Genomic DNA, 25489 nt, shown 5'->3' on the forward strand with positions numbered 1-25489 from the left:
TGGCATCTTTAATAAATGTTTTTTCACCATCACATGGTAATTTGATGCCTTAAATACTCAAATCTATGACTGGATAGATGAATTTTGTTGTGAATTCAATAACAACATTTAATAACTTCCAAATATTTAATACATCAAGTACAGTGGTTACACTATTATGCGTCATTTCCATTTGAATTGAATGCGTAACTACTTGTCTATTACGCTTTGTATTGGAAACCCGTTTTTGTCAGACTAATGAAAGATTACAAAAAAAAAAAACAAACAAAAAATAGTACAAAACTCTTTTTAAATATTTCTTAGAAATTCTAACAATCTTTTCGATAACGAATAGACTTCGATAAGATTTTAGCCAAAAATGTATTTAAGAATACCTTCAGTAATTACCCCAGAGAGTTTTTCCAGTAATTATTTCCGGAATGTCTCTAGTTAATTGTCAGGGATTTTTTTCAAATGAAAAATTTCTGAAAAAAATCTAAGATTAAATAAAAAAATAAATTCAATTGGATTAAACGAAACTTCTGTACCTTTAAACTTTTGAAGGATCTAAAATCTAAATAAAACGAAAAGATAATTATTGCTAAAAATAATCAATCAAATTAAATCAGACATCCCTGAAGAAATTGTGTATAAAGAAGGAATTACTAGAATAATTTTGGTTTTATTTGTTAACTCAATATTTTACGGATTCCAATGAAATCTCAGTAGCTGAACATAGTTTGGTGATGTAAATTAATAATCTAGAATAAACCTTTCTGGAGCTCCTGTACAAAGTGAGGAAATTTATCGAACAATACCCAAGAAACAAATTTTGGGCGGTTAATAAACATGTATGCTGAACTAGTGCTTAACAACAGCTGTGGCTGTTGAACAAAATTATATGCTGTATAAAGTGATGATCAAATGTTGCATAAATTCTGAACAGCGCTTTTGTTCCTCACTTTCATGTTATTTTAAAAGCTCGTTGAACCAAAGTTGATACAACGTTCGTTGATAACTTAGTTTGGTTGTCTAATAGTATCTCTTTAATAGTAGAAGACGAGCTGTTTCTACGGATTCAGATTCTGTTGTTCTATACGTGACATTAAGTTAACAAGCTTTAACAACACTTTGTTTCATCAATTTTCAACAATGGTGCAGAACTACAGTGAATTTAAACATGTTTGCTTGAAAATGCTTTGAACTCAACGTTTTAACCAACTACAAGACATTGCGCGAAATCTGAAAGCTCTTCAACATACAATTAAAAACCAACTTCCTAACAAACAGTTTTTGCTTTGATAAAGGTTTCTCAAAGCTGCTTTATTAGTTGTTTAATGATTGTCTTAATTAAAAAGAAATTATTATTCAAGCGTTATTCGCCCAGAAATGGAGAATCTATTCAATAACAACCATTTTATTAACGTTATATAGTGCATGTTTATTCAATGATCTTACCTCGGCCGTTCAACAGTAGTAACATTATAAGTAGACTCTAAAATGTTTATTCAACTTTAAACCACCAGTTATCCATCGAACAGTGTTGAAACAGGGTTGTATAACGAGTAATAAATAAATTGTGGATGAAAAGTTGTAGAAGTCTTTATTACCTATTGCAACCGTTATTCAAAATAATAGTCTATGTACAGTATTAATTCAACCACATGTTTTCATAACGAGATTATTCGTCTATTGTGAAACTGTAATAAAGGTGATAGCTTTGATAAGTCTTGCTTTTGAGACCTTTTCACAAACAATGTTCAACAATGGTGTTTACATACACCGAAGGCAAGCAAAAGACTTAGACGATGTTTAAACAACATATGTACGATAACTTGTTCGATTATCTTATTGTATCTTTAAATACTGCTTTGAACCTGCAGATGTTTGTTACCTTGTTTGGAGCAGTCAAGATACATGCGCCTATAAATCGGAAGGTCCTGAGTTCGAGTCCCGGCATCACAAAAATGGTTAAACAATTGAAATTCAATAATTATGCATCAAATTATAGCTACACATGTAATAAAGTGTACAAATAGATACATTTTTTTATATTTTCCTTATCAAATAAATATTGAAGAAACATCTAAGAAACCTCTTTTGCTACGTTTATACAACCAATTCTATAAATAAATATGATACCCATTCAAGTCGAACGAAGCACTAAAACAAACTGTGTTCAGCATGTTTTTCCGTTGAGCGAATGTTGAACAAGGGCTTCTATTTTGTGTACTCATGATCATAAGTAATAATTGCATCAACAACTTTTGAATAAATGTTAAACAAGCATCTCTTCATGCTCTATGGATATCTGGTGGTTTAAATATTGAATAAACATTGTAGTAGCTATTTATGATGCTACAACTGTTGAACAGCCGTGGTAATATCATCGAATAAACATGTACTATATTACGTTAATAAAATGGTAATTGTTGAATAGATTCTCCATTTATGGGCGAATAAGGCTTGAATAATAGTTTTATTTTCACTAAGTCAATGATAAAGCGACTAAAAGTTTAATAAAACAGCTCTGAGAAACTTTTCTTAAGGCCAGAATTGTTTCTTGGGTAGTTGAAAGAAAACCTAGATTATAATTAGAAAATTTCTGTAGTAAGGAGGAGTTCCTGATGGTTTTCTATAAGAAACCTCTGAAGAAATCACTAGAGTTATTGAAGTATTAAATTGAGAAATCCGTAAAGAAATACTTGAAGAACCTGTGGAATAGTGACGTAAGAATATCTGAAGGCATCTATGGAGAATTATACACGAGGATTATTTCTCGAGGAAAAAAGAAATTAGCATTTTGATGACTTTAGAGTACTTCTTAGAGGCCTTAATAAAGACCAAGTCTTTTCAGAGACCTGCTACCAGCCTGCATTTTGTTGGCACGGTAAAGTATGACCAGTTTCAACCGCATCGAGGTCGTACAAGCTCCTCAAGTTGTGCAATATCATTTTCGCCACTAATTTCTCAAAATCATCCGATAATCCCAGCTGGGTAGATCAGTCAATGTTTCTATCCATTTTGAGTTATGTTTACAGCTTATCTCCTAAGGTATTGTCATTTGTCGTTGGCCGGAAACTCCTTCAAGGGAACCACTCTAGCCGGCTTGTCCTCATGTTTACACAAGCTGATTACAAACTGCAGCCAAAAGTTAAGCCTACGGGAAAAAATAAATTGATTTAGCATAAATCTTCCTCTTTATAATACTATCTGGTAAAAAGAATGTTGCATTTCATCCAGCAATCTGTTATTCACTTGCCTGCCGTCACTGAGTGGAAAAAATGGCAAAATAGTTCTGGCCGAACATTTTTCTGTCGTTTTACTCACTTGTGTTGATTTTCGAACTGGTTTTATTCTGTTTAGGCAGCCGGAAGATCCTCCCGATGGCTGTCGCGTAAATTACCTCAGTGGAATCAAAACTGTATAAACAACGATTAGGATCGAGAGAATAATCACCAATCTGTCAAAAATAAGTCTACTCTGGAGTAGACTTATTTTTGATAGATCGAAATCGGAGGGGAAATAATTTTCGAACTGTCAGATTTAAGTTCGATTTCAATTTAATTCCCCAAATGGGACAGACCCTTAGCTTTCACGCAATTATTAATTAAACGTTATTTCATGGCATCACACATTTTGATGAAAAATGTGTAACAAAGAATTTTTTATGGTGGTCTTGTATGTTTTTTTTATGTTTTAAATCAAATAAATTAAAAAATATATATATTTTTAGAAGCCAAGTAAAACTTAAATGTGTGTAAATGGTTTTTAGCGTGTTTCATTTCTGTTTATGTTTTGCTAGCAGAAACTAGAGTGAAAAGAATCCGTTGTTAATCCAGCGATCAGAACGAATCTTCAAAATGTGTGCTTGGTCGTAATCCATCGGTAAGTGTTTCATGCATTCATATTTCCTCTATATCTTATAATTTCTTTCTGTTTTGTAAAAGTTTTCATTCTCTCCCACAGCAGTCATTTTCCGTTGACGAAGGGCCGGAATGGAAGTTTCGGCAAGTTCCCGGACAGCTGAAAACGAACATTTATTCTCCATTTGCAAGGACTAGACTTCTCCATTCGCAAAGACTAGACTTCTCCATTCGCAAGGACTAGACTTCTCCATTCGCAAGGACTAGACTCAAGCCAGAACCAGGGAGAGAAGGCGAATCAGACGAATTCGATGTTTTCTTTGTTGTTCTTTCCTAACGCCCACATCCGTGAGGGTTCTAACAAGGGTTCATTCACAAATTTCATAACGTCGGAAATAGTCATTTTCGACACCTTCCCACCCCCTCGTAACGCTTTTAGTATGAATATTTTTCGAATTTTGTATGACCTGTAACATTTCGAGGACACCCATCCATCTTCTTCAGCATTATGAAATTTGTGAACAGGCCCTAAAAGCAATTTATGTAACTTCCGCAGTTATTTAGGTCATGGAAGAATAAAATGTGTATGACAGAGTAAAATAATAAAAAATAAAACAAAATTTGCAGTACAATTTTTCATTGCTTATAATATAAACATAAAGGAACAGTATCATTTGTGGTAAAAATACCATATCACACTGTAAACATACTATTACACATACTTTATTTAGTTTCATTCAAACTTTATAGTCCCACTATTCTGAAACTGTTTCCTTTACAGTAAATTGATCAAAAAATGGATAGTATATGGACAATTGGGCAAATTGTAACGAAAAAAAATTGTTCGGGAAAATCGGCGTTTTTGAATGGTTACATAACTAAACCGCCTATTCCCCATACTGTACTTTGTCCAATAACCATTCCCCAGACTGTTAAAACCATTCATGATACGGTAGGCATATTGTTATTTTAGGCGTTATTGAGCATTTTGCACCTTATTAGACTATTGTGCAGAAATTTTTTGCACAGTGAACATTTGCACACCTCACATGACCGTTTGACAACGTGCTTGGATACTAACTTTTCTATCTTTGTTTTTATTTTTCGCGAACGGTTAGCATAACATAATTGACTTATACACCAATTAACAAAATTTACCCGGTCCAGGAATACAATCCGAAAATTGTCAGAAACGCCACCGGAAGAATGCTCAAGTGCCCATTACATAAATTATACATAACGATGAAGGTTTTCGTTCGGCCCTCAACGTGGAGTACCTGGGTGAACCGATAGACTAAGGTTCATTTTTGACACCCACAAACCTCCACTTTTTGTAATAACTGTAACATTTGGGAACAGTTGCCCACCCACAGCGTTGAGAAATTTGTGAATAAGCCCTTCCGTTAGGAGGAATACTGAATCGCTAATCGATTACGCCCTAAATCTGCGGGAAAAGGATCTGATTCAGAAGAAGATTTTGATGATGATCATTCTGGATTCAGCAAACAATAGCTTCTCAAAGAAAAAACTTCCCAATGAGCTTTACGGCTGCTCGCTATTGGTTGCCGTTCACGATTTCAAGGATCGTTCGTGGGGAAAATAAGTATTTTAGTGGGGTGAAGCTGGCAATTCTTCTTCTTCTTCTTTCTTCTTTCTGGCGTTACGTCCCCACTGGGACAGAGCCTGCTTCTCAGCTTAGTGTTCTTATGAGCACTTCCACAGTTATTAACTGAGAGCTTACTATGCCAATGACCATTTTTGCATGTGTATATCGTGTGGCAGGTACGAAGATACTCTATGCCCTGGGAAGTCGAGAAAATTTCCAACCCGAAAAGATCCTCGACCGGTGGGATTCGAACCCACAACCCTCAGCTTGGTCTTGCTGAATAGCTGCGCGTTTACCGCTACGGCTATCTGGGCCCCACGATGGATAATTTTCACTCCAATGCTGGTCGCTTGCAAATAAACACAACAATAAAGAAGTTTTGATGCAATCTATTTGACTGCTTTGAATTAAATATTTTGAAACGTCATAAACAGCTTTCAAAGCATACGCCTACTGATGTTAGTGGGTGTGCAAATTGTATCTCACTCTTAAACAGTTTCATTAGAATCTAAAAATTCGTGCAACAGTCAATATATGGAATTGTTTAGATATTGTTATAAATTGTTGGGGAGAGTTTCGGATACAGTACAAATATGGTTCATATTTATGCGGGATGGAATCTAATCGATTACGCGACAATTTGCACAAATCATGAAGGTGCTGTTATTTGACAAAATTTGTAGTGTAATTTTGCGATTAGTCTGGTATTCTTTTTATGTCTATGATTTTATGATGATGGTACATCAAAGAATTTTCTGGGTGGTTTTCGGCCTTCGCCAACGCCAGTGATTGATGATTTTTTAAATACTAGCTTAACATCTATGAAGAGATCTTGAGATTACAGCTATCAAATTTGGAACCATATATTTTCTAGCACCAGTACTGAGATTCTGGTGAAATTGAGGAATCCCATTGAAATCTATAAAATATTTACCGACATTCAAAGCTTTGCTTCCACCGCAATCTCATAGATTCTTACAAAAATACCGTCTCAAAGAAACCCACTGAATTCCAAGAGATTAATATTCGGAATCCCATTCCCACCCCAATTCTAGAGTTTTTAACAGATTCCTAATATTTCCGCAATATTCCTAGAGGTTGTCCGACATTTCGCGGTAAACCATTCCGCGGTCAACCATTTCGCGGTGTACCATTTCGCGGTTTGTATCATTTTGCGGTTTACCGTCTTGCGGTTAGTACCATTTCGCGGTATGCCGTTTCGCGGTCTATACCATTTCGCGGTGTGGCTTTTCCCACGAGTTGCACTGAAAATTGTTGGCATTATCACTAATAATATTTTCATCGGTGATTTACCCTTCTTTTGAACACAGGCAGTCCTTCAAATTGCTCTGTTAAGATAGATCTCATCTTGGCCTAAACCGCGAAACGGTACACCGCGAAATGGTACTGACCGCGAATTGACGTGCCGCCAAATGGTACTAGCCGCGAAATGTCGTACCGCGAAATGACAAACCGCGAAATGGTACACCGCGAAGTGGATTACCGCAAAATGTTATACAATCTTCCTAGAATGGTATTTAAACTTCCAGAATTATCACAAAAAATCCGACATCCCTATCGGAATCCCAAAGTTCCTACAGGAATTCCGGAATTCAAAAGGAAATCTGAGATGTCAGAGTTTACAAGTAAAATTTCAAATTACATTATAAATATCTGAATTCCTACCGACATCCTAAAATTCCTAGAAAATAACATAATTATCGTAATGCCAGAATTCACACGGATATTACAAATTGCTACTGCCGGTAATCTTACCGGAATCTCAGCATTGGCGGGGCGAATGTTTTCGTAACCTCAGAATTCCTAAGCAAAACTCAAAATACCTTCCGAAATATCAAAACTCATATCGTTTTCCCATGATTTTTCCTCAAAAGTAAATTATTCCATTAAATTCCGCAATCTCAAAGCATGTGTAGCAACATCTGAAGCTAACTACCAGTAGCTTTGTAGTAAATGCTACCTTTATTCATAGCAATGCGTTGTTTGTAGTATGTTCGAAAGGTGTAGAAAGGAAAATGACACAAATATGTTCCACTCGTGTTCCACATATAGCGTTTACTACCGAGAATGTAGTAAACTCAACTTAACTACATTTTATTCATACGGCCCAGTGTCTCCATCATGTCGATAGCCTGGAATCTTTGCACTAATCTTGAAAGAAATCTCACACCCCTGCACAGAATGAGAACTGTCATCACCTTATAACGAAAGTGATAGCAAAACAAAATTCTAGCGTAACATTTGAAAAGGGCCTATCTGCAAAACGTAAACATTGAGAAATTCTCAATTGAAGATTCCGTACCATATTTATAATTCCTATTTTAAACCCATTCGCATTTTTACTAGTTTCATACCTGTGTTCGACACCCATTAAAGCCTGTTGCGTGGCCCATTATGTTTCTAATCTCAAATAACACAACAACTCGTAAAAATTGTTGAATTCAAACATCATCGGCAGATAGGCCCTATTATGAATCTTCAAACCAGTTAGGCCCTTTCAGTTAGGCCCTTTGATTGAACGTGGTTTCAGTTAGGCCCTTTTACAATTTGCTAATTTTATTGATTTTTGAATTGGTTTGCATAAACCTTGAACAAAATTTAGCGATTATGTGAAAAAACACTATATAATAGCTAAATATTGGAAATTTTCGGTTGAAGATTCAGTACCATATTGATTATTCCTATTTCAAACCCATTCGATTTTTACTAGTTTCATACTTGGGGAAGATCCAAAAATGACGTCCATCGTTTTTCGGTATTTCTAGAATCCTTCTACCACCTCTGTCACGCTTTTTCTAATACCCAATCCATGCACTGTCACATTTTCGTACATCCCCCCATTGAAGGAGGCCCCAATCGATGGACGTCATTTTCGGATAACCCCTTGTGTTCGACACTTATAATGGTCTATTACGTGGCTCACAACGATTTGAATTTGAAATAGCACAATAACTTGTAAAAATAGTTCAATTCAAACATCATCCGCAGATAGGCCCTTTAACGAATTTTCAAACCAGTTAGGCCCTTTTTGAATTTGCTAATTTTATTGATTATTGAAGTGATTTGCATAATTCTTCGACAACATTTAATCACAGACAAACAGACGTAACACTTAGAACAAATCTCGATCAAAATCATAGTCACGAGGACATGTACGCCCAATGCTAAAATTAGTGTGTTTGGCCGACAGGCCAACAGATGGCGTTAGTGTGTAAACGTCAAACGCGAACAAAAACTATGCGAGCGCTGCGGGTGGTCGATTGGCCACCTGCTATATTTTTGATTCGACCGTTAAAAAGGTGGTCGATGGACAACGATGAGAGTGTGACGTCTGTTTGTCTGTGATTTAATGATTATGTGAGAAAACAACACAATATCATACAAGCTAAATATTGGAAACTATTCTCAGCAACATATTGATTATTGATATTTCAAACCCATTCACTTTTTTTTACTAGTTTTATACTTGTGTTAGACACTCATTATGGTTTATTACGTGGCCCAGAACGTTAGTAATCTCAAATAGCATAACGACTCGTGAAAATGGTTGCATTCAAATATCATCAGCAGTTAGGCCCTTCAATGAATCTTCAAACCAGTTAGGCCCTTTCAGTTAGGCCCTTCGATTGGACATGGTTTCAGTTAGGCCCCTCCAGTTAGGCCCTTTTATTAAACATAGTTCCAGTTAGGCCCTTTTGGAATTTGTTGATTTTATTGCTTATTGAAGTGATTTTCATAGTTTTTAAATAAAATAAAGCGAGAGAAAACAATGTAATAGCTAAATGTTGGATATTCTCGGTTGAAGGTTCAGTACCTTATTGATTACATCTATTTCAAACCCATTCACTTTTTTACTTGTTTAATACTTGAGGGCCTTCCTTAGCCGAGCAGTTTAAGTCCGCGGCTACAAAGCAAAGCCATTCTGAAGGTATCTGAGTTCCATTCCCGGTCGGTCCAGGTTTTTTCGTAATGGAAATTTCCTTTACTTTCCTGAATATAGAGTACCTTCGTACTTGTCACACGATATATGAATGCGAAAATGGCAACTTGTCAAAGAAAGCTCTCAGTTTATAACTGTGGAAGTACTCATTGAACACAAAGCTTAGAAGCAGGCTCTGTCCCAGTGAGGACGTAATGCCAAGAAGAAGTATAAGAAGAATTCTCGCAGGGCTGTTACAAAAACAAACGAATTTGTTTTTGTGAAAATCGCGACTTTGGAACTCGATACACAACTAGAGGCAACAAATAAAAATTAACAAATAAAAATAATTCAAAATTTTTAATGTAGGATAGGTGTACCAGTTATGGACATAGTGGTTCCCTATTTCGCCATATGTGATTACTTTAATGTCTTCAAAATTTGAAAATGTTTGTTTGTTGTAGTAGTTAGATTTAACATATATCTTGATGTAAAAACATTCATAAAGATTTAAAATGTAAAAGTTATTCAAATTTTACACGTGGCCAAATAGGGAACCACTATGGCCATAACTGGTACACTTTCCCTAATTGATTTTTTTTTTCAGGATAAAAAATCAGTTTTTCAACTAACTTCGCATTAAGATTATGATAAAACTAGTAAAAAAGAGAATGGGCTTGAAATAGGAATCAATATAGTACTGAATCTTCAATAAAGAATTTTTATTAATCAATGTTGATTTTCTCACATACCTAATCGATTGATTTTGATCTAAAACTTAGAAAATCACTTCAATAATCAACAAAATTAACAAATTACAAAAGGGCCTAACTGGAACTAAGTTTAATAAAAAGGCCTAACTGGAGGGGCCTAACTGAAACCATGTTCAATCAAAGGGCCTAACTGAAAGGGCCTAACTGGTTTGCAGACTCGTTAAAGGGCCTATCTGCCGATGATGTTTGAATTCAACCCTTTTCACGAGTTGTTTTGTTATTTAAGATTTAAAACGTTATGGGCCACCTAGTAGACTATTATGAGTGTCGAACACAAGTATAAAACTAGTAAATAGGAGAAAGGGTTTGAAATATGAATAATCAATATAGTACTGAATCTTCAATATAGAATTTTCAATATTCAATGTTGATTTTCTCACATAATCGATTGATTTTGTTCTAAAACTTTGAAAATCTATTCAATAATCAATAAAATTAACAAATTCCAAAAGGGCCTAACTGGAACTATGTTAAATAAGAGGGCCTAACTGGAGGGGCCTAACTGAAACCATGTTCAATCAAAAGGCCTAACTGAAAGGGCCTAACTGTTTTGCAGACTCGTTAAAGGGCCTATCTGCCGATGATGTTTGGATTCAACCATTTTCACGAGTTGTTTTGTTATTTAAGATTTAAAACGTTATGGGCCACCTAGTAGACTATTATGAGTGTCGAACACAAGTATAAAACTAGTAAATAGGAGAAAGGGTTTGAAATATGAATAATCAATATAGTACTGAATCTTCAATATAGAATTTTCAATATTCAATGTTGATTTTCTCACATAATCGATTGATTTTGTTCTAAAACTTTGAAAATCTATTCAATAATCAATAAAATTAACAAATTCCAAAAGGGCCTAACTGGAACTATGTTAAATAAGAGGGCCTAACTGGAGGGGCCTAACTGAAACCATGTTCAATCAAAAGGCCTAACTGAAAGGGCCTAACTGTTTTGCAGACTCGTTAAAGGGCCTATCTGCCGATGATGTTTGGATTCAACCATTTTCACGAGTTGTTTTGTTATTTAAGATTTAAAACGTTATGGGCCACCTAGTAGACTATTATGAGTGTCGAACACAAGTATAAAACTAGTAAATAGGAGAAAGGGTTTGAAATATGAATAATCAATATAGTACTGAATCTTCAATAAAGAATTTTCAATATTCAATATTGATTTTCTCACATAATCGATTGATTTTGTTCTAAAACTTTGAAAATCTATTCAATAATCAATAAAATTAACAAATTCCAAAAGGGCCTAACTGGAACTATGTTAAATAAGAGGGCCTAACTGGAGGGGCCTAACTGAAACCATGTTCAATTAAAGGGCCTAATTGAAAGGGCCTAACTGGTTTGAAGACTCGTAAAAGGGCCTATCTGCCGATGATGTTTGAATTCAACATTTTTTACTAGTTTCTATGTTATGTTAGATTTAAAACGTTACGTGGCTCAGTAATAGACTATGAGTGTCGAACAAAAGTTTAAAACTATTAGATAGCAATGAGTTTAAAATAGTAACAATCAATATGTTACAGAATCTTCAATCGAGCATTTCTCAATTTTTACGTTATGCTGATCACTATACAAGGGCTAAATATTGACAAATATGGAGGAAAATTAAAAATGCACGGAAGGGCCAATCTGATTTTGATGGAAATTTTCAGTTAGGCCCTTTTATGACCAGTTAGGCCCTCTTAGTTTTATCATTTTCAGATAGGCCCTTTTAAATTTGAATAAAATTTCCATTAATAATGCATTTTGCATGCCCGTAAGAGTATGTAGAAGTAATTTACGTAAAAAATGATACGAATAATGAATAATCAAGTTTGTTTACATTTTGCAGTTAGGCCCTTTTCAAATGTTACGCTAGAATTAGTAATCAGAAAAGTGAAATTTATCAGCGGAAGGAAACAGCTCATCCTAATTCCAGCCTTTCCCCATGGATTTAATCCAGGATTACGAGCAGCAGTACGCTGTTCTCACGGCGGAAATAACCGCCCAAATCGGTCGCCTTAGCACATCGTCCGGAGGTAAGTCCTAGCGCTAGATATCCTCTAAAATATGTTGGCCAAGATTCCCCCTCTCCGACAGGCGAACGAAACAAACTGATATCGGATATCGATCGGCAGCTGGAGGAATCCCAGGAGTTGCTGGAACAGATTGGGCTGGAAATCCGGGACATTCCGCAAGCGAACCGACCGGGGTACACTTCGCGGCTCAATTGTTACCAGGCCGAGTGGAAGCGACTGCAGCAGGAATTCACCAATGCCAAAAAAGAACGATCCAAGGGGTACGACTCGGTGGATGAGTTTGACGAGATTGGCATCCAGGAAGACCAGAAACGGAGGCTGCTGGACAATAGCGAACGGCTGGAACGGACGGGTAATCAGCTGAGGGACAGCTATCGGGTAGTGCTGGAGACAGAACAGATCGGCAATCAGGTGATGCAGGATTTGAGCCAACAACGGGAAACGATTCAACGGGCGAGAGGACGGGTTGGTTACCGGGATTTTGTACGAAAGCGATTTATCTAACGATATTTTTCGTTTTAGCTACGTGAAACCGACGCCGAGCTGGGACGATCTTCGAGACTGCTGAATTCCATGATGATGCGAGCATTGCGGGAGAAAATTGTTCTGGTTTCCGTGGCCATCGCGATATTCCTTGTACTGTTTCTGAGTATTTACTTTTCGATTTCATCGGATTAGGATAGAGATGTGTGATCATATGTTATACAGTCATGTAATAGCCTATTTTATTTAGATGTCTAACTCACAAAGCTGTGTATGTTTTTAGTAACGATAATCCTTATTGTTTCCTGTAAATGATTGACTATACGATATCATCCGTAAATAAATACGAAAACATTCCTGAAAACAGCCCACAACTTTATTAAAATATATAAAATACTAATCAAATGCGGAGATCAGCCAGTCCATGACTGATAATCTCTAGTACTCTAAAACAGTAATATCAACCAGTCAAACGCCCCAACCAAAAAAAAAAATCCTACATTAATAGTACTTTGGAATGATAAGTCCTTTCATCATATCGAAACTGTTCCCATCAGGATGAACACAGATCGGTTTACCCTCCTTGTTCGTATTGACCAACAGAAAGCCATATTCGTCGATTCCTGAGATTGTTCCAGCAATTTCCTCTCCGTCTTCGCTTTTGACGATCACAGATCTGTTACTGTGTAGCCAATATTTGTAATACAAATCATACAGGTCTTGCAAATCGTCCTTTTCCTGTACTGAAACGTATATTCGATCTATTTCATTGAAGATGTACGCCAACGTTTGTTCGATTCCCAGTAAAGGCAAACTTGTGCCTTTAAGTTTGTTGTACTCCCTGATCAAATCATTGATGCACATTGTGGGTTTCGAATTGCTGAGATTCACGCCACAGCCCACGTTAACAACGGCTTCCATCCCGCAGAGCTGCGAATTTATGATCAATCCTCCAATTTTCGTACAGCCATTTGCATAGATATCGTTGGGCCATTTAACTCGGATATCAAGCTTCTCATAGCCTGGTATGCTTCGAATCGCTTTCACGACAGCGACGGCCACCAGATGCTGAATCATGGGCAATCTCTGCCCAAGGGCGCTGGCCAAGGGAACGTGAAGCTGTAGCGAGAACATGGCGCAACCTTCCGGGCTCAGCCACTGGTTGTTGTTCCGTCCGCTGCCTCGGCTTTGACACCGGGAAATGACTGCGAATCCATCACTCCACGTGGTGTTAGAAACGACATCCATCGAACTGGTTACCATTGGGCAGTAAATTGCGGTCCGACCCAGGAAGGATGTTTTTAAAGTGCTGAAATAGTCTTCAACTGAGAAATCTTCTGGATGGCGGTCAACCAGGACCATAAGTTTGGTTTCCGAAGATGCAGGGAGATTCTCTGAGCTGTTGCAAAACCGCATTTCAAGGTTTGTCAGATTGAGAACCTTTTGTGTGCTTTTTAGGAAGTTGTTCTTTTCATGTAAGCTGCCAATCAGAAAGGCATTTTTGTACTGGATTTGCTCTTGATGCATACATTCCTTAATACTAATCTCCAAATGCTTGTCTAGTAAATGCTTGAGTATGTCCCTTTCAGGCTCTCTGTCTAGATTTAAATGTAGTTGAGTGAAGATACCGTTTCCTTTAGTGTCCAAACATTTCAAATTCAAAATGCTTGGCGTGTTGAAAGTGCTCTCCCTCGCCAAAATCTTAATCCTCAGTTCTTGTTCAACGCCGGCTGAATTCCTTGCAACTTCTCTGCATTCATCTTCCTCCGCAGTCCAGTCTAATATCTCCTGTTCCATCGTCGTATTTTGCCACCTATCGTAGCTCAGTAATACGCTCTCATTTCTACTCTCATCATCCTTCACTCGGTTCGGCAAAACCAACCTCAGTAAATTGGAACAAACTGCCATTACTTTCCCACCACCCAGAAAGTAATCAACTGCCACCCTCGCCACACCTTCATCAAGCTGCCCGTGAACCATCAGCAGTGCGGTACTGTCCAACCAGGCCCGTGCTTCCATTTGCCCCTCCGTCATCGGATAAACCGTGTAGGTATCAACTCGTACCAGGCCACGAAGCATATCGACCATACATGCCTTTGCGGAAGGTTCTGGGGCATATGCCAGAATGTTCGGGGGTTTCGTTTGATTCGTCATACTGGTGGTAAAGCCAAATCCAATCCTGCTGGCGCCTTGTATCCGAAGCAGATCGTTCCGAAGGTTGTTTGTCGTTACTAAGCTTCTTGCACCTAGAAAGCAGTAAATTCTATTCATTATTTTAGTAAGCTCAAGTTTTCGAATACGATGAGTATACAGGAATCGTTAAGTGGTTTTGTACCATACCTTTAACTACGTTTCGTAACATCTTGCTATCACCGATCTTCCAGCGTGGCACATATAAGTTGATGATAGTTTACAAATAAGAGAATTTTTTAAATGCTTCTTCACGTAATATTCGTAACATACGGAATGTATTAGTAATTGCGCTACATTTATATAATCAATCTTGCAAACTGAAACTGACAGTATTCAAAATGATTTTTATTAGGCTAAGAGGCGTGAGACCGCCAACCTTCCGACGCAGTAATGGGCATGAAGGCGCAATATTATCCAAGGTTTTGAACTGATATTTGGGATGTTAAATTTAAGCTCATTTCCAAACATAACACAATACTCAAGTGAAGGCACCACGTAAGCCTCGAATAACGAATTGATTTACATAATTTAAGCGTTGAATTACGGATTCACTACAGTGCCATTAGATTTCTAAATCACACAATCATCTGAATTCAAGACTAACAATTCAAAAGGCCTCATATCCAAAAAGTAAACAATGAGAAAAATGCAATCTTGTTTTGTCAAACAATAAATCAAATTTAAATTATGAATTTAAGCATTGTATGTTATTTTATCGTCCAGAAAGTCGATGGATAAACTGATTTATAGCTATGAGTATTCATTACTATCATTTGAGCAAAAAATCCTGCTAAAAAAACGAGTCAAAAGAAATGAGGCTTTTATTTCACCAAAAGCTGTGCAGCCCTTTTCATTTGTGCCCATAGACGCCGGCCGACGCTGATGAGGCCTGTGAGTTGACGCCTTTGTTTACTCTAAAATGTGTTGAGGCCTTCTAGTTGTGGCTTGTTTTTTCATCATCTTCTGATGTGGCCTTTTGAAAATCATTCAAAATTGATGATGAAATAAGAAATTTGAAGTGTAGAAGAGTGTTAAGTGGTGAAGTAAAGTACATGGAGATCCCTACAGCAAGAGAAGATTTGTGCGGTCGATTAAATATGTGATTGATTGAACCCTTCGTCATCCATGAACATTATGTATGTGCTACGCGAGTTTGTCGTCGTGAAAATGTATGGAAATATTGGTTCATTTGAAATAATATTGCAATTGAACGTTATTTTTCATGCAATTGAAACAAAATCGTGTTTTTGTTGATAATTTGTGAAATACAGACAGACTGACACAGGTATTATTAGGTGGTATGATACAAAATACATCAGTCTACAGGAACCCGACGGAAAACTTGATAATGTTCGCCGTTTAGACAACCACTGTATAAAATAATACAAGGAGCAGTCGCTCCGTAATATAATCTGCATCTACTCAGTGAATTTGGAACGTTTTTCGCAATCTACATTGCAATTTTGATGTTTGTTTAACAGGCCTCAACTCGGTTTCCGTCAGATATAGAAATGAGGCCTTTTTGAGAAAAGGCCGCATTTGCGATGAATATCCTGGTTAGCGGAAAATGAGATGGGGCCTTTTAGAAAAATGTTATTTTTTCAACTTTTATGCATATTTTTAAATGACTATTGTATGTTTTAGTAAGAATAGGCTCTTATACACTGAAATCAGCTGAAAACCGATTTGTTTAGATTTTGGACTTGAGGCCTTTTCAATTGTTGGTCTTGAATTTGCTTCATCATACTGAGGTGGAAAGCGTAATGAGAGTGCGATAATCACCTAGTCGCGTGATAACAGCAAACAGCGCTGTCAAAGAACAATAATCAAAACAAAACATGGCAGAAAATCAGTAATGGGAAGTGTTACCATTCAGTGCAAAATGTGTAGTACTAGAATAAAGAGCATCTTCATACACGCAGGGCTGGTAGCAGGTCTCTTTTTGGAGACGGTCCAGAGACGAATTTCCTTGGTATTTTAACCTTTCTACCAACGCGTAACCATATTCTTCTTCTTCTTGGCGTTATGTCCTCACTGGGACAGAGCCTGCTTCTCAGCCTAGTGTTTTTATGAGCACTTCCACAGTTATTAACTGAGAGCTTTCTTTGCCAATGTTGCCATTTTTGCATTCGTATATCGTGTGGCAGGTACGATGATACCAAAGACAAATTAAACCCAAGGAACAATTGGTAGCTTTTAAGATACTTACGTGCTTAATACAAGCTGCATAGCAGCAACCATTGCTGAACAAATTTTTAGTTGAATCATTAATTGAATAAAATTAATTTCCTCTTATAAAAAGCTGTTATTCCACTTGCAGTTTGTGTTTTGAATAAGAGCTGAATAAACCTCCGAAAATGCAAATATAATAGCTTTTGTTCTACAACACATAAGAAGTTTTACAATTGGCTGATTAAAAGCTTCTATAGGTTGTAGTCATCATTTTAGTAGAATATTGAACATTTGATTAACAACAAATCGTACAAAAGTTTTAGTGTCTAATACTTGAAATGTTGACCAGCATGATTAGTAAAACTTATAAACAATGTGAATAACAGTATATGAGTATGCTCTTATTCAAGCAAAACATATTATGTCTTTTTATGTTATTTTCAAATGTTTCAAATGTTTTTCAAATCAAATCCAAGACGTGTATGCGATGGATGGATTAACGTAATGGACGTAATGGCGACGTAATGGATCAACGAGGGTAAAGTTCGAATCACATTGGATTAAAAATATCAACATTTAAATTTTTCAAATGTAGTGATCATCATCTGCGACGTTATTGATATCGAAAAAAGTTATTAATCATAACATTTTTAATGATAATCGAAGTATAAATAATAATTTAACAATAGTTACATGAAAGTGGTTACCCAACTTATAGTCCAGTGTCACAAATGAACATATACATAGTTAATTATTGTTGAATAATGGTGACAGCTGAAAAAATGCCCTACAAAGAGCTGAGAAGATGGTACCATCAGTGCACCAGTTTCCGCTCATGTTCCAGTAGCCCGCTCACACTGAAAAAAGATAAGTTTACACAACGAAAATTTGAAAACTTTAGCCACTATACAATTCTAATCGACAAATAGAATCATACTGTGGACATTTTTTTGTGTATTTACTCAAATTACCTTACTTTTTGAACTTGTGAGCGGGCTACTGGAACATGAGCGGGTACTGGTACGTTGACGGTATTTAGATCCAAATTTAAGTCAATGTTCAACATTTTTCATTGGAATGAATAATAGTAGAATCAACACTTATTAAACTTCTCCAAAGAATCTCTGCCGACTTGTCAAGATTGTTTTACTAATGAGTTGAACAAGTCATTTTTCCTTCTATTAAAGAGCCAATATTCCACCAAACAAATATAATTATGTAAACAGATGTACAGTAGACGAACTAACGTTTTGGTTGCTTCGCACTTCAGCTGTTTCCATGTTTAACATGAACATGATTAAAAGCTGAATATTTTATAAAATCCTAATACAATATAGATATATCATCCGAGCAAGTCATCCAAAGAAGTCCAAAATAACGATTACTAAACACATTGTTCAGCAACAAAGAAGCCTTACAAAAGAGTGTCATGTCTACCTATCTCAAGTGATATTAATTATTGTACCTTTTGACTTGGTACCTTTTATCTGTTCGTACCTACGGTATTTCTGAGCTATAAGTACTGGCTGCAGTTGGCGCAGAAGGGGAACTTCCCGAACTGTGGACAGATTAACATATTAATTTTATTCTTTATTTTCAGGATATAAAAGTGGCGACGAGGATCATGGAAAGTGTTGAAGATAATCGATTTTCTTTGGGGTGGCGAACTGCCAATTGTATCTGGTTTTGAAAGTGTGGTGAAATTGCCGATTTGAGTTGAACCAAATTGCTCTTCAGAGCTGACGAAATTGTCGTTTATTGTGAACATAGTTGTTCTTTTGTGAAGCAATTGCTGTATTGAGATGAACGACATTGTTCTTTAGTGTTGGCGAATTTGTCAAATGCAATGTTGAGCAGTAAAATCCAATGATTTGAATGTTTTGTTGTAGTCATGGAATTAGCCAATTTGCGCATTTAAGATAAGATCGTGGAATTCTATGGATATATTTTCGATTGTTCGTTGTATGAGTTGTTGCAACTTGTAGGTGGCTTTTAAAGAGTTATTAGAAAGTTTCTAAAGGGGAAAGGACTGTCATGTCTACCTATCTCAAGTGATATTAATTATTGTACCTTTTGACTTGGTACCTTTTATCTGTTCGTACCTACGGTATTTCTGAGCTATAAGTACTGGCTGCAGTTGGTGCAGAAGGGAGACTTCCCGGACTGTGGACTGATTAACATATTATTTTATTCTTTATTTACAGGATATAAAAAAGAGGTCACACCATAGCCAAATTTTTGAAAAATGGACAAAATATCTAAAAATTGCGTTGTATTCCTAATGTATTGCAATGTTCAACTTACTAATATTATTATTATTTATCTTTATTTAAGTGGCTTTTCGCCCTTGGCGAAACATGTTGGATATAATAATGATGCTTTCTCAATACAATATTCAATTATGTTTAGAAAATATTTTGAATCAGTCTTCTGACATAGGATTATTGATTGAAATATATTTTATATTTGTATAATGTTTAATAGATGGAAAAAGTACGACAAATAATTAAAATATTAACCTAGTAGAAATATTATACATTCAATAAATGAATTTTAGTATAGTTAGATGAACAATTCAATTAAAGTTTCAACAAGTTAAAACTTATTATGAAATTCGATTAATCAGCTAAGTTTTTACTTTGTGAATAAACTTTATTTTTGACCAGCATTGAAATAAATTTTCTCACTGGGCGCTATAAATAGCCGACTGAGTTCAGCTATCATCAGTACTGAACAGCAGCAGAAGTAATGCGCTTATTCAGTTGTTGATCAGCATAGCACGTGTTGATTAGTTATTGTTGAATAGAAGCTCAAGCATGATCAATAATCAGCTGCAAGAGGTTTATATTGGGCACGGGTAGGCTGATATATGAATTCAAAAATAGCGCAGATGGCAAGGTACACCGCTGATGATGGGAAGGTCTCGAGTTTGAATCCAATATCCAGGTAATTATTAAAAGTGGTTATTAATTCATGGTAAAAGTATACACTGCGTTTGGTGTACAGTGTTAGCGATTTTTTATCATTTATTTGTTTTCAATTAATTTTGTGACAGTTGAATAAAAGCTGGGATAAATGTTTATAAAGCGATTTTGAAGTCGTAGAATGAAGTCAATATACAACGACACGCTTTATAACTTCTCCAAATTTGTGTGAACAACGCCTGAACAAAGGCTTCACTTGGAAATAATTAAAATGTTGTTAAACATGATGCTGAATTACACTGCAATAATGTAGTTTGTTAAACTAGCGTTGTTAAATCATCAATCCTTATTAAGCTAAGTGAAACCTGAATAAACATCATTACAATATATGATTATAGTCACTAAATGATAAGAAGCTTAATAATTTCGCCAGATTTGCTTGAACAATGTGTACGTAGCAGCTGCAAAGTAATATAATAAAGCAACTATTCAGTATGTAGTTGTGAAAAATTGCTTAATAAATGATAATAAAATAGGCAAATGTTTCTTGGGAAGACCCCCATGTCCCTTGCAGTTGCCCAAAATTTTATGGCTCATAAGGTAATCTAGAATGCCGTGAAAAGTGTACTGCGATCTGTCAAACTTGGGTACTTTTTACACTACCGAGGGACCAAATGCAGTACTAGAAGTGGTACCTAATCAGAGCCCGAGTGGGACGGACCTGATGATACTCTATGCCCATGGAAGTCAAGGAAATTTCCATTACAAAAATATCCTAAACCAGCCGGGAATCGAACCCAGACACCTTCAGCATGGCTTTACTTTGTAGCCGCGGAATCTAACCACTCGGCTAAGGAAGGTCCCCTGAAATCTTTCTCTTATAAAAGGAAATTCCGTATACTGGAGTTCTGCCGGACATTGTCCTGGAATTATTCTGGAAAATTTTCGAGAATTCTAAAAAAATGCACTACGACATTCTTTTGTAATCCCTGGGAATTTCCTGAAAGTCTTACAGAGATTTTTCCGAAACTACTTCTGGGATTTTTTTGATATCACATTCAAAAATACATTTGTAATTCAACCCTAAATCCTCATGGGACTCTTTGAATCCTTAAGTAATTATTCCATAAATCCCTCCAGAATTCATTCAGAAATCTTTGATTCTTTCACAAATTATCCCAGGATTCTCCCGGAAATCCTTCTACAATTCCAGGAAAACTTCCGTTAGCTTCCTAGAATGACATCTGGATGATATATTTCCGGATGAATCTCAAAAGGTTTCAATGAGCAGAAATAACTTCAGCAGGTGAATTTCCGAAAGTATCCTAGGGAGATACTCGAAAGAATAATCACACGGAGATTTCTTGAAAAATCCAGGAGCAATGCCCAGAAGTATCTTAGAAGTAAATTCTACTTATAGAAATTTAGTAGAAACTTCCGAGAAAACATTTCTAAAAATTTGATTTCCAGGATTTTAAAAGAAAAGGAGATACACGCAAAAATCACAGATAAATTTCTGCAAGAATCCTAAAAATATGTACAGAATGTACAGCGGGGTGCCCCGCTCAAGTGTCACAATTCTCAGACCGAATAAATTTAGTACACCGGTGGATTAGACCATTGCGTTTGGGCCTTTCGCTTTCGTCACAACTCAACAACTTAGCACGATCCACCTCGGGATGGATTGGTGAGCTATCTGGTTGTTGCAGATGAACAACTTATCGTGCAGCGCGACATCGCATCTTAACTCACCAAAGAAACGGCCAGTTGAGATTAACAACAGCCCTATAGCAGTCGGGTTCAGAATGAGCCTCTGTACGTGCCATAAATTCTTTTGTTCTCATGACTTTTACTGTGCGCCGTGTGTTGGTGCTGTCTCGTTCTCTCTCACGGGCAACTTGAAAACAGGGCGCACAGTAAAAGTCAAACGTTTTATAGCATGCATAGGCTCATGGGTACCACCTTCAGGGTGGCCACCCAATTTCGATTTTGAAATTCCCGCTTTTTTCCCGGTTTTCCCGGTATATTTTGCAAAATTTTCCCGGTTTTTTATTCATTCTTTCCAACGACTTTAATTGACTTTTCCTAAATCATTTCTATGAAAAGCACTGCAACATCTTTTTTAAATCGGTTTAAATTTTTTTAATTGTTTTTCCATAGTAATTTGATTCAGATTGTTCTAATCTATATAGAAGGTTCTATACCATTTCCCGGAAATCATTTCCCGGATACCCCATTTCCCGGAAAGACATTTCCCGGAAAGATATTCAAGTATCACTAAAATAATGACCGTCAATGAAATCTATTCAACTTTTTTTTTCAGTTAGTAAGGGAGGTTAAGGTTTGGGCTAGATGTTCAATTAGATCGAGCATTTTTATGGCTTATGATAAGTTTAAAGTCCTAATAAAAATTATACCGAACGACTCGCTGAACTCTTACGTTAAAAAGGCTGTTTCTCCGTTGTGAAAAGAATAAGCTAAACTTGTGGTTGCTAGAAATTATTTAGTTTACTAAGTACTATCAGAAGGATTAAAGCAAATCGATGCTACAGAAAGACGAATAAGTCGTAAACCGTTTTAGTAACAGTCAAAAGCTGACTACAAACGCAATGCGAAAACGTATGCTGGCAGCTATTACTGCTAGCAGAGAAGAGAAAAATTGCTTACATTGACTATTCCTTGAACTAACACTAAAGAGCTGTATATCAATGATGATTTATGCTTCTTTCGGAATAAACTGTTCTTTGAAATTCATTACAAATGTATGCTAACTGTAGTTCATTATGGTTTTCAATTTCGGCCAAACGGCATTCGGCCAAACGGCATTCGGCCAAATGACCCTTTCGTCCAAATGGCGTTCGGCCAAACGGCATTCGGCCAAATGACCCGGAACCCTTCTTTCATACATAGGCTGTTCTTTTAAGTTGTGTCATGAAAACAAATGGCAATGTTCAGACTGATAAACAAATACATCAACATGAATTCCAATTATAGCTACTGCTATTTACATAGATAATCACCCTTCTTTTGAACAATTGTCGTTCTTCCGAAATATACCGACAGAAAAATGTTAGGCGAGAAGGCTGCTAATATTGAACATCATAAATTTTCCCTTCTTTCAAACTAAGGTTATTCTGTTAAGTCATTGATTAGCATAAGCATAAGCATAGATGACCGTACAATTCGTAGTTGCTACTCCGTGATTGACCAGAACAATCGAAGTTGCACAGGGAATTAATGAATGGGGCTTGGGATTAGCTTACCATTCTTCAATGTGCACAAATCGAGAGCTCAAATTTAAAAGTCAATAACGGCGCCGGCCACGTCCTTACGGTCATCGGGGAAGGGAAGGAATGTTAGTGTGACTACCGTTGTTACTAGAGACCGAGATCACCTCTGCATCTCCACGGTTGTCATGGAGAGGATATTGGGTTAGTGGGATAAGGTAAAGATCTGGGAGTCACCAATGTTTGGTGATGCGATCCATGATATAATCATGCCTAACCGGATTCGCGAAATAATTCGATAATCGCATTAAACGCCGAACAAGTGTTCGTCACTCGCCCACGCAAGAGCAAGCGACGCGATCAATAGATCAAACACTACTAGCGATCCGCGGCGCTTTTTCATTTCTCTGAGCGAACGACGCGTGACAAGTTTGATCCTGCCCCCATCGCCCGCCCCCGCAGGAGCAAGTGTCAAGGTCGAAGGATCAAACACTACTAACGAACCGATCACTTTTTCACTGCTTCACTACCGACGCTCGACATGTTTGATCCTGCCCTCATCACCCGCCCCAGCAGGAGCAAGTGTCAAGGTCGAAAGATCAAACACTACTAACGAACCGATCACTTTTTCACTGCTTCACTACCGACGCGCGACATGTTTGATCCTGCCCTCTTCACCCGCTCCCGCAGGAGCAAGTGTCAAGGTCGAAGGATCAAACACTACTAACGAACCGATCACTTTTTCACCGCTTCACTACCGACGCGCGACATGTTTGATCCTGCCCCCATCACCCGCCCCAGCAGGAGCAAGTGTCAAGGTCGAAAGATCAAACACTACTAACGAACCGATCACTTTTTCACTGCTTCACTACCGACGCGCGACATGTTTGATCCTGCCCTCTTCACCCGCTCCCGCAGGAGCAAGTGTCAAGGTCGAAGGATCAAACACTACTAACGAACCGATCACTTTTTCACCGCTTCACTACCGACGCGCGACATGTTTGATCCTGCCCCCATCACCCGCCCCAGCAGGAGCAAGTGTCAAGGTCGAAAGATCAAACACTACTAACGAACCGATCACTTTTTCACTGCTTCACTACCGACGCGCGACATGTTTGATCCTGCCCTCTTCACCCGCTCCCGCAGGAGCAAGTGTCAAGGTCGAAGGATCAAACACTACTAACGAACCGATCACTTTTTCACCGCTTCACTACCGACGCTCGACATGTTTGATCCTGCCCTCATCACTCGCCCCAGCAGGAGCAAGCGTCAAGGTCGAAGGATCAAACACTACTAACGAACCGATCACTTTTTCACCGCTTCACTACCGACGCTCGACATGTTTGATCCTGCCCTCATCACCCGCTCCCGCAGGAGCAAGTGTCAAGGCAAAGACAAATTAAAGACCTCCATGTCCCTTGCAGTTACATAAAATTTTTTGGCTCATAAGGTAATCTAGAATGCCGTGAAAAGTGTACTGCGATCTGTCAAACTTGGGTACCTTTTGTACTACCGAGGGACCAAATGCAGTACTAGAAGTGGTACCCAAACTGATCCCGAGTGTGACGGACCTGGTCAAGGTCGAAGGATCAAACACTACTAACGAACCGATCACTTTTCCACCGCTTCACTACCGACGCGCGACATGTTTGATCCTGCCCTCATCACCCGCTCCCGCAGGAGCAAGCGTCAAGGTCGAAGGATCAAACACTACTCTATTCTGTTAAGTCATTGATTTGTACACAAATTATTTCACGCTAAAACTAGACATGTTTGACCAAACCCCCCCCCTTGTCAATTTAGTAGGCTTTGTGATGCTTCCTACAACTCCTTCTCCACCTTTGGAATGAGATATTAGCATAAACTTTATCCTGTTATGTGGGTTTTTAATTAATATCATCTTCTTCTTTTTTTCTGACATGACGTTCTAACTGGGACAATGTCTGCTTATCGATTCCATGTGCATATTAGTTCTCCCACAGTAATCAACTGATAATATTTTTCGCCAATTGACGAAGAAATTCTATACCCTCGAAAATAGAAGAATTTGCCAACCCGAAAAGATTCTCGATAGGCGGGATTGGAATCCGCGACAATTATCTGTGGTCCGCGTTGATCTTTACAAATATGACACTCAGGCAAATGGAATTGAAATACATACAAACTATTTATGATAAGTCGTTATGAGAAATCGGATTGAAATTCACACATTTGCCTTGTCAAACAAGATTTGAGAACAAAAATCGAGTCAAAGACCTTGGGCGCTTTCATCTTTCATAAGAAAAATAGGTATGAAT

At 37.3% G+C, this 25489-nt stretch overlaps 2 protein-coding genes and 1 long non-coding RNA gene across 4 annotated transcripts; 1 reads left to right on the forward strand and 2 right to left on the reverse strand.

The window, feature by feature from the left end:
- Positions 1-3008: 3008 nt before the first annotated feature.
- Positions 3009-3447, reverse strand: LOC110676997. The gene is made up of 2 exons (XR_002500879.1): positions 3310-3447; positions 3009-3139 (listed from the first exon to the last, which is right to left on the reverse strand). It is a non-coding gene; the product is annotated as an uncharacterized LOC110676997 (long non-coding RNA).
- Positions 3448-12035: 8588 nt separating this feature from the next.
- On the forward strand, positions 12036-13040 carry LOC23687791 (vesicle transport through interaction with t-SNAREs homolog 1A). Its single transcript, XM_011495186.2, has 3 exons — positions 12036-12193; positions 12255-12658; positions 12716-13040. The coding sequence occupies exons 1-3, from the start codon at positions 12103-12105 to the stop codon at positions 12869-12871; spliced, it is 651 nt and encodes a 216-aa protein (XP_011493488.1). The 5' UTR covers positions 12036-12102; the 3' UTR covers positions 12872-13040.
- On the reverse strand, positions 13031-15480 carry LOC5571860 (biotin--protein ligase 2). Of its 2 annotated transcripts, none has more exons than XM_021847245.1 (2): positions 15017-15480; positions 13031-14922 (listed from the first exon to the last, which is right to left on the reverse strand). In XM_021847245.1, exons 1-2 carry the CDS (start codon positions 15036-15038, stop codon positions 13178-13180), a joined length of 1767 nt encoding a protein of 588 aa, XP_021702937.1. In that variant the 5' UTR covers positions 15039-15480; the 3' UTR covers positions 13031-13177. The 2 variants fall into 2 exon arrangements, with proteins under 2 accessions (XP_021702937.1, XP_001653793.2); XM_001653743.2 differs by having other exon boundaries at positions 13031-14939; positions 15017-15479.
- Between the last annotated feature and the right edge of the window lie 10009 nt (positions 15481-25489).

The sequence above is a fragment of the Aedes aegypti genome, chromosome 2 (genome assembly GCF_002204515.2).
Source record: "Aedes aegypti strain LVP_AGWG chromosome 2, AaegL5.0 Primary Assembly, whole genome shotgun sequence".
NCBI lineage: Eukaryota > Metazoa > Arthropoda > Insecta > Diptera > Culicidae > Aedes > Aedes aegypti.